General features: G+C 39.9%; 1 protein-coding gene across 6 annotated transcripts; it reads right to left on the bottom strand.

Annotated features, from left to right (window-relative positions):
* Nucleotides 1-1,435: 1,435 nt before the first annotated feature.
* On the bottom strand, nucleotides 1,436-6,639 carry LOC103421568 (uncharacterized). Of its 6 annotated transcripts, none has more exons than XM_008359611.4 (14): nucleotides 6,154-6,639; nucleotides 5,444-6,081; nucleotides 5,152-5,315; nucleotides 4,930-4,990; nucleotides 4,414-4,479; nucleotides 4,115-4,200; nucleotides 3,881-3,944; nucleotides 3,366-3,578; nucleotides 2,898-2,963; nucleotides 2,724-2,803; nucleotides 2,516-2,640; nucleotides 2,369-2,432; nucleotides 2,084-2,147; nucleotides 1,436-1,883 (listed from the first exon to the last, which is right to left on the bottom strand). In XM_008359611.4, exons 1-11 carry the CDS (start codon nucleotides 6,293-6,295, stop codon nucleotides 2,526-2,528), a joined length of 1,695 nt encoding a protein of 564 aa, XP_008357833.2. In that variant the 5' UTR covers nucleotides 6,296-6,639; the 3' UTR covers nucleotides 1,436-1,883; nucleotides 2,084-2,147; nucleotides 2,369-2,432; nucleotides 2,516-2,525. The 6 variants fall into 6 exon arrangements, with proteins under 6 accessions (XP_008357833.2, XP_008357834.2, XP_017183925.2 ...); XM_008359612.4 differs by having other exon boundaries at nucleotides 2,084-2,138; nucleotides 6,154-6,612; XM_017328436.3 differs by lacking the exon at nucleotides 2,516-2,640 and having other exon boundaries at nucleotides 2,369-2,480; nucleotides 2,699-2,803; nucleotides 6,154-6,612.
* Nucleotides 6,640-10,007: the final 3,368 nt, after the last annotated feature.

Here is a 10,007-nt window from a genome sequence, read left to right as displayed (position 1 = left end):
TTGACCATGACTTCACCAAATCGTGACATACTAACTGATTTGTTGTAGATTAATATTTTCCCTATTTTATGATAATAATATAGTAATCACATAGTGAATTAACTTTAAGAAACATGATTCCCGCACTTCTTTTTCATGTACGAACGACCATCTATTTAGTTATGTCATTTAATTATTTTTTAATTTATTCAATTGAATCAACTATAAGAAGAAAGAGAAGATCGAGAGAAACTTCCCTAACCCTAATCCCTCAACCAACAAAATGTAAGAAGCCAAATTCTACGGCATTCATTGAATTGATACAATATTGGGGAATATATCCATGGAAATCCTTCTGTGGCGAGGCTTCATTTTCCGAAGGCTCCAAGGCACACGGATTGGATTAGAGTGATTAATTCTGTCTAATAACAGAAAAATAAATAGGAGGAGGATCATTTCCGGATCCATTTTGTGGGGATCCTAGAGATCCTCACATCTTAGCTGTTAATCATACATCGTGTGGTCAGTTTTCATCATATACTATTTATGTTTAATTTTAAATAAAAAATGTCAAATGATTTCTGACTGCACAATACACGATAAATGATTAAGATCCCCCAAAGTGGATCCGGATGGGTTCCAATTTCAAGGAAATGTGGCTGCCTGTTGCATCTGACCAATTCCTTCAATTCCAATATTCGTAATTTCCACTAATTCACTTGGAGCCTTTCCTGCCAACTTCTTGTGATATATTTATGTATTGGAATTGACGACTCTTGAGAGAGTCAAAGAAAGCTATTGACTTTGACTCTTTTGGGGTCGTGGTTTTGATGTGTGACTAATGATCAAATAGTCACCGATCGTTTTATGGGGGACAAAATAAGGTTCAATTGTGGGGAGGGACCGGACCAAAACACCTCCCATGGATTGGTTGTTAGATGAACAATATTTGATTTGTAATCCTTGATGAATTTTCCTCAAGATTAATCAAACATATGACTCGTAATAAGGTCACGTTTTGCATGATCGTTTTGTAGGATAGAATATGCTCAATGAGATTCTAAAATCTTACAACGAATTCATATTTTTAGAGAAGCTAAAGGCTCATTTGAAAGTGATTTTAAAATGGTTAAAAGTATTTTTTATGAAAATAATTTTGGAACATTTCTTTAGTACAAATGCTAATGAATCCTGGAATAGTATTTGAAGCGCTTCCTACAAGAAGCAAATAAGAAAGCACTTTAAGTGATTTTGAAACCCAAAAGTATTTTCTCTAAAAACAATTTCAGTCATTTCAAAAGCACTTGATATAACAGATGATTTTGTTATATTAGAATATACTATAACCAGTCTTGTGTTTGATTTAGTAATTTTCTTCATGTAATAATTTAAGTCTGAAGTTATAATGTCTTTAAAGGAAAAACTACGCATTAATTTGATCTTGAAGGCATGTATGTACACATAAAATTGAATTTTGATTTAATATAAGGATTTGTTTTGGTCAAAGAAAATCACGAGATAAATGAAAGAAACATAATCTTCGCCAGAACCTAATTGAAATAATTTGTTGTGGCGGCCGCGGTAAGCAACACTCACAAGGGAGTGAGATCTCGTCAATGAGAATCTCACCCCCGCGAGTGTTCTCAGGCGGACGCACCAAAGAACTTCTCGTGAATGGGAGCCCATAGAAAATGAGCGAGCGTTACGTTAACCAAAACTCAATGGGCTGACTAGAGGTTGGACCTTACTTTGCTTTGTTGAACAAAAAAATATGAATCATGGGAGAATGTTGGCCCCGTATACTCAGGCAGCAAGCTATGCTCTACACATCTCCAGATATCAAAAATTTCTGCTGGTAGTCTTCAAAAAATCAAATCTTTGACACGGTTGCTCCGTGGCGTATCCTGCACAAGAAGAAGCTTAGAGTTATGGTTATGCCACACGAAATTGTTCGAGGGAGACAAACAAGCAAACGACTATGCCAGGTTTGCTGCTAGCAAAGACCTAAATCCATTATATTTAAGACCTGCTTTCACTTTTCAATCAGTGACGTAGAAATAGTCGTGAACATGCATGAGAAGGAGAAGGGGAAGGAGATTCTTACTAAACACCGAATATCCTCTTAATCGGCTAATGATGATTTTACCAGTGTTTGCGCTCTGTAAAAACTTGGGGAAAACGAAGTGTTAATATGTTTGTTGTCAAAAGGGCATCAAAACAAGCAAACAATCCCGGTAATATACATATATAACTGCAGAGGAATGTATTGTAGCAGGAATTTGCAAAGGGATTACACAATGCAGGAAACTAGGCTTAACTTCAACGATGTTAAATAAATGGTGCTGGCTGTGTGCAAGTGTAATTGTGTTGCCTATCAGGAATCACTTACATATTTATGTTAACCCGAAGCAGGGGCCACTCCCAAAGTAAAAGGTGCATTTGCCAAGAGACGGCTGAAAGAGTCAAATCAGATCATTTTGTCATCTCCTTGAGTCGTAAAGCTGACAAACAAAAATTCATCATTTAGACAGTTTACCTCTTATGCTCTACTTATAGCCTACTTGTAGCATCAAATGACGATAGCTACGGCCACGCATAAAACGCTGCCATTTATACTGTACAAATTTCGGGTAACTCATCTGCATCCTTTCTTGGACAAGCCTGAAATCAGATAACTACATAACTAACCAGATAGAGCTTCATGATCATTTTCTAGTACCTTCAGTCCAAGAAAAATAGCTCACCATCTTACAATACACCGCTGAATGCCTCTAGATATGGGGCGAATGATTGATGGATCCCGTTGAGCATACAACAAACCAACCTAAGAAATGATAACGCACGATCTTAATATTAATATTAATATTGCACTGCATTTCTATCTGCAAATGAAAGAAATTGAAGAGATATCTATCTACCTCCACCAATGCAACAGCAGAAGGATCGTCCATGATCTCAAGGCTACAATCAGCTAGATAATTAATCTGCACCCAAGTACATAGGAAAAAGTAAATAAAAAAGCATCCAGGAAGGAAAAGACAGATATAAGTTGATGCATTCTCCCACCCTAAACTAAGAAAACGTGTACTCTTTGTTTCTCCTGCCTATAGTGAATTGCAGAAAGAGTTCAAGGGGGCATACCATCAACCTCAAAGATATGAATATCTATCAAATGACCTATCAAGTGGGGGAGGGGAAAGTGCTTTAACGTTTAGACCAGCTACTTATTAGGCATCATTACTATTGTTATCAACGTTGTACAAAAGCATAGACTATAAAATATGTAAAAACAAATTTTTACTGGAAATATTCAGCTTTATTCCAAGTGCAGAACTAGTAATACTACCAAGTGTCAGAAACAAAAAAAGAAACCACAGACTACGTACTCCAAATTCTGTATTAATTAGAGACTGCACAAAATCCATCAGCTGAATCTTTGCCCATCCAAGGCACATGGTGGGATAATTTTTAGGTGGAGGATGTCTCCACGGTGCACCAAAGCGTAGTCTATCTTTTGAAAATTTTCCACTTCGTGCATCAGCAGCAAACTTTTGAAGGAGCCCCAATGCTTTCTCCATGGCCGGATTCACTACAGTAATCTAAATGAATAGACTTGAATAGCAAGTAAGGCAGCACAAATTGCATAAAGAATTATAAAATTACGAAAGAGGCATAACCACAGTTGTTAACAGGCCAAGTTAGTCGGTAAGACTAATGTATATACATCTAGGAAATCAAGAATACAATGAAGTGAACAGAAATTCCAAGAAGGTGAATTGCAAGTAATATATCATGAGACTTCCATACACTTATCAATGAACCAAAACGTAAATATGACAACAAAGGTTCACAAAATTACAAAGATAAATGAGTAAGATCATCATGCTCCAAAGAAACTTACTTGCAAGTAAGCTAAATATGAATCCACAATGTCTTCAAATGTGCTATCTTTGTTGTCTTCTAACCTTCATATAAACAAAAAGGGTATTTATATAGCATTAAAACTATATACAAATAAAGTAGTCATAAACCATGTAGCATCAATTCTGGAAAAAATTAGGCACAGGTTGATTGGTGAAGAAGACACATGATATGAGATGAGATGGTAAAAAACAAATATAAATATCACCCTTACAGTTGATAGTAATTGGCCTGTTTGAGTGCATAGAGCTCAAATAGGTGTCGTGGGTTTGGGCCAAACACCTCAGCAATCACCGACCACTGAATTTTGACAAAAATAATGCTAAAGGTCACTAAAATGTCCAGCAGTTCAAGACATAAAGAAAAAAAAAGTGCAAGAAAATGAAGAATCGTCAGGAAATCTGATGGACATAATTTCAGGATTAGTAGGTAAACAGATCGATTTTTATTTCCCCCTGCCCAATTTTACTACACTGGAAAGTATGTTTGTTCAAAATTAGAGAAGCGTATTACCTCTGAATTACTGAAATATTCAGTAACCATATGTAACTTAGCTTCCTGGGGACTCCAGCCAAAAGCCTGCAGAACAAACCAAGTATAAATCCATGATAACCTCCAGTATCCTCACAATATTCAAAACATGAACACGACATTTTAGAACAGGCCCCGAAATGACATGTCAGTCTAAGTTGATACCAGGAACAGTCACATGATAAGCCATTCCAGGCAAGAACACATTATGGGTTCATACCAGGCACAACATGTAGCAAAAACAAATTAAAAAAGAAAATCTCAAATCTAGTGAACCACGTCCCAAAATATAGAATTGAGCACGATACAAGTCACGGAACAAATGTTCCCATGCTTCATGCTTCAAGCTTAAGGTATTAGTATCTGCACAGCAGAAAAGAATAACTAGTGTTTGTTCCTTTTGGTCAATGAAGTAAAGGCAAATGCAAACACATGTAATGATCTTGTATAACCATGCATCTTTAGAGTAATACGGTTTCAGAGTCTCAGTTTAAGTACCTCACGAGAGATGAATATGTCTGGAAATCCAAAATCCATGTAAGCTAGGTATGAATAGTAACTGTAACAAAGCAACAGGAATTAGAATTCAAACAAACAAGAAAATAAACTGAAAAGAAGGCCACTGCAGAAGTTTAAAAGGTTAAATATTAACTTTGTGACATATAAATGTATAAGTGATATGATGTTAAAGAAACACAAACGGCTAGGAATGAATCTCACCTATCCGATGTCACGAGTACAACAGGAAAGCACCTCTCATTTGCACCTAAAGCAATTAGTCTCCATATTAGACTGTCGTGATACATGGATCCGCAGACTGATGAATTCTCATCCAACAGAATCGCATTCTTTAAAACTTCGACATTGTTAATAACCAGCTTAGGCTGCTCCATACAATAAGAAACATCACAATTAGAGATTCATAAAAACTCCATACACTAATCAAAACCACACAAAATTTCAGCAAATACTAAGCATGAGTATAAGCAACCAAAAATGTGAACTTTATGACCTGAAAATGATCAATTTCAGCTCCTTGTGACAACAACTCCATCAATAAACAAGGCCAATCAGTACATGAATTCGCTAAAGACCTTGAAAATCCACCAGTCCGATTCAAATGAGCAATGGCATTAGCCCTCCAACTTTGCTGCTGCTTAATCACCTCCTTTGCCAATCTCAATGCCACAACGGCCTCCCTATAATACGAAGCCTCTTCCAACGGCACATTCTTCTTCTTCTCAGTCAAACCCAAAATCCCATCAATCTCTTGGGCATCACATCGAGCACTTAGCGCGAACACCGCCCGATCCCACAAAACCGACCCGGAAGCTTTCTCAGAAACAGTGTTCTTAGCAGCCCCATTGCCGGCAATAACGTGGCGGAGAGCCGTGTTAAGACCGTGCCATTTGCTGAGAGTGGAGAAGATTTGATGGGAGCTGATGGAACCCAGCTGGACGCCCTTGTGAGCCATGGATTCGAGGCAGCTTTCGAGCTTGGTTCGGCAATTGGGTAAAGTGGTCGGCGGGCAATTGGACCAGGAAGCCCATGGAAACGACTGATTGAACTGCGGGTGGTGGTCCTTGATGGACTCGGCGAAGTCGACATAGCCGGTGAGGTGAGGGCCTTTGTTCCACTCCCCCAGCAGACCTGGAGAAAGACGAAGTGTTAGAATCTAGAGAGAGAGGTATGGAGAGAGAGAGAGAGTAGAAGGGTGATTACGTTCGAGGATGAGGGTGGTTTTGCCGGCGCCTCTGGGGCCGTGGAGGATCAGAGGCTGAGGCACGCGGTGGCGCTGGGCGTGGTTGTTGAGCACGGTTTCTAGCAATGGCCGGGGGATGATCTTCCATGGTTTGTACACCATTTTCTGAGATTTATGAAGCCTACTGACTGTGGTTCGTTTGTGGTGGAAAGAGAGAGGGGTATTAGGAGGGTTTTAGAGACCTAGGGTGACCCTCAGCAAGCTACCTAAAGAAATGTTTGTTCTTGGCCAAATTTTTTTGAAGAAAAACGATATCATTAACTTGGAAACGTTCCTTGGATGAGGAGATCCAGAATAACACTCTCCTCAATCCAAACTAAGCGAGTTCCACTAGACACTGCTACCTTTGCCAAACAATAGACAATACCATTATTGATAGAACTTGACTGGTGAAAGAATCAGCAGCACCCCTCACCAATTACGACTGGACATATATGCAAGTTATTGGTTTTTTCAGCAGCATCCCGCTGATCACCAATCACGGCTTAGACACGTGTCCAGCCGTGATTGGTGATCAGCAGGGCAAGTTGTGATTAAAAAATCAACAACTTGGATACGTGTCTAACCGTGATTGGTGATCAGCAGGATAAGTTGTGATTAAAAAATCAACAACTTGGATACGTGTCTAGCCAGCATCCAAGTCCCGTTCTACCATTATTATTCCTATAAATAGAAATAAACTCCAAAACAGTAAAAAAAGTTGCACTACGTAAGACATCTCCCGCTAGCAAGTCCATAGCTGAAACCCGATCCACACAAGAATTGACAATAGAAATTGCTTGAGAATAATCACTTTCGACTTGAACCTTTTGATAGCCAAGCTATTGAGCCAACTCCACTCCATGCTTAATTGCTAACAATTTAGCATGAAGAGCCAAGGAAACATTGGGAAGAAAGCATGCCATTACAGCCACAAAAGCACCTTGCGCGTCATGGATCACGGCACCAGCCCCACCCACCTGAGCCTGCAATTTTGTAGCTCCGTCCACATTCACTCTCACCCAATCTTCCACCACCTCTCCAGCCATCGAACCACTTCCATCCCCTTACCTAATTATCGGCGTCTGTTGCTGTACTATGAGTGCATGGTCTGCCACCGCTTGGAACTCTTGTAACCATGCCACGGCTCTTTGGGCCACAACTTCAGGGGTCTCTTGCTTCTCGTTCCAAATGCGATCATTCCTCACCTACCAAGTATGCCAGACCACCATACAAATGAAGTCGAAAGTAGATTGCTTAGTTTGTAACAACCATAAAAACCACTCCTTGACCGAACCACAAAGGACGAAGTTAACCAGAAAGATGCACGAGGTCACAACTCATGCAGCTCTAGCAAAATAACACTCCTTAAGAACATGCACCGCAGTCTCCGATGCTCAATTACAGAAAACACATGTCAAATCCGATGATACTCATTTCTTCGATAAGTTCTTTTTCGTTGGGAGAATATTCTGACAAGTTTTCCACACCATATTCCGCATTTTCGGCGGGACTTTGGCCTTCCATATAGTCTTCCATAAAGAAGTAAATAGACTACCTCCTGAAGCAGAAGAAGACACACTTAGTACCGATGGCTTAATAGAATCTCATGCAACCCAATACACACTATTAACAGTGAAAGTACCCCGGTCATTAGAATGCCAGATTGGTTTATCAGGCGGAAGCCGAAAACTAATGGGCAAAGCACGAATATGCTCCATGTCTTCCTCCTCAAAAAGCTCGATCAACATTGTGTCATTCCACGCCTTCTTGTCCACATCAATGAGCTCACAAACCTTCATATCCTCCTGAGAATGAGGTGACATCGTTATGGGACGAAAGGTCGAGGGTCGCGGCACCCACATATCCTTCCAAACCCACACCGAAGCTCCATCCCCAATCAACCATCTCGAACCCTTCTCCAACACCATTCTAGCTTTAAGTATACTAGAGCAACAATAGGAGGAAGACAAAGACACCGGGGCGTCCCAAAAGGAAGTATTGGGAAAATACTTAGCTTTTAACAACCTTGCCGTTAAAGAGTCTGGATGTTGAACTATCCACTAACCTTGTTTTGCTAGAACCGTCAAATTAAAAGCATAAAGATTCTGGAACCCCATACCACCTTCCAGTTTAGCAATGCACAATTTATCCCATGATTTCCAATTAATCTTCCTCGAGTTTAGGTTGCTACCCCACCAAAATCGAGCCATTAGCTTATGTAACTCATCACAAAAAGTCTTCGGAAGCAGAAAACAATTCATAGCATATGAAGACAACGCCTGAGCCACAACTTTCACAAGCAATTCATACCCTGCTCCACCTAAGCACTTCCCTTTCCACCCACTCAACCTTTTGTGAACCCGTTCTTTGATATAAGCAAAAGTTTGGCGTTTATTCTTCATCACAAACATAGGTAGGCCCAAATAACGTTCATGTCGTTCCACCAATTGGACCCCGAGAAAATTTGCAAGCCTTTGCTTCTCTTGGCCACACACGTTTGCACTGAACGTTATACTGTTTTTCCCCAAGTTTATTTCCTGCCCTGACGCTTAGGAGAAAACATCCAAAATATGTTGGACCTCAGCACATTCATCCAAATTAACTTTACCAAACAAGAAACTATCATCAGCAAACAATAAATGATGGATACTTAGCATAGCCTCACAAATCCTAATCCCACTAAGAACTCCCCTCTGTTCCTTATGCGCAATAAGTGCCGACAAACCCTCAATGCAAAGAAGGAATAAATAAGCAGATAACGGATCCCCCTGACGGAGACCACGGGACGACTGCACATACCCACAAGCTTCCCCATTAACCAAAAAGGAGTACGACATAAATATCACATACATCATCACCACTGACACCCATCTACTATCAAACCCCAACTTCAACATCATAGCTTCCATAAAGTCCTACTCCACCCTATTGTAGGCCTTACTAAGATCCAGTTTGAGAGCAAAAGAACATTCATGTCCCTACCGTTTATTATGTAGATAATGACCAATTTTCAACGCCACCAAAGTATTATCAGAAATCAAACGCCCTGGAATGAAAGCACTCTGATGCAGAGAAATTATTAAATTCAAAAATTTCTTCAAATGATTCGCAATCACCTTTGTTTCGATCTTATAAATGACATTACACAACTTATCGGACACAACTGTGACGTCTCCTGCGACTAATTCACCTTGGGAATTAAGACTACATGAGTGAAACACACATCCCGTAGCAATTTTCGAGATGTGAGAAAAGACCGAACAACATTCACCACATCATGACTTACAACATGCCAAAAATTTTGAAAAAATAGAGGTGACATACCGTCCGGTCCCGGGGTTTTGGACAAGTGCATCTGGAAGAGGGCAAACCGGATCTCCTTATTCGAGTAAGGCCCCAACAGTTCCTCATTCATTTCCGTAGTAACACGTCGTGAGCATGCCCCCAAAACCTCATGCACCGCACGGTCTAAAACACCCCGAGAATGAAAAATATTCTGAAAATAACCCATAGTCATGTATTCAATGCTAGCCCTCGAATCCTGCCAAACCCCATTCATATCCCACAACCCTTTAATATGATTTTTCCGTTTACGGTTTGACGAACATAAATGAAAAAACTTCATATTCTTATCCTTCTCTTGTAACCACTTGACCCATAACCGTTGTCTTCAATAAGTCTCATCCCTTCTAAGAAGTGAATCTGATCACCCCATCAATTCACCCATTGCTTCATGAACCTCAACTGAAATAGGGTGTTCAAACAACACCCCTAACTTATCCCGAACCTTCGCAATCTCAGCCTTCATAGAACCAAATACCTCATTTTTCCA

This window comes from Malus domestica, chromosome 09 (assembly GCF_042453785.1).
Source record: "Malus domestica chromosome 09, GDT2T_hap1".
Lineage (NCBI taxonomy): Eukaryota > Viridiplantae > Streptophyta > Magnoliopsida > Rosales > Rosaceae > Malus > Malus domestica.
Note: the sequence above shows the minus strand (reverse complement) of the source record. Positions and strands in the feature narration are given on the sequence as shown.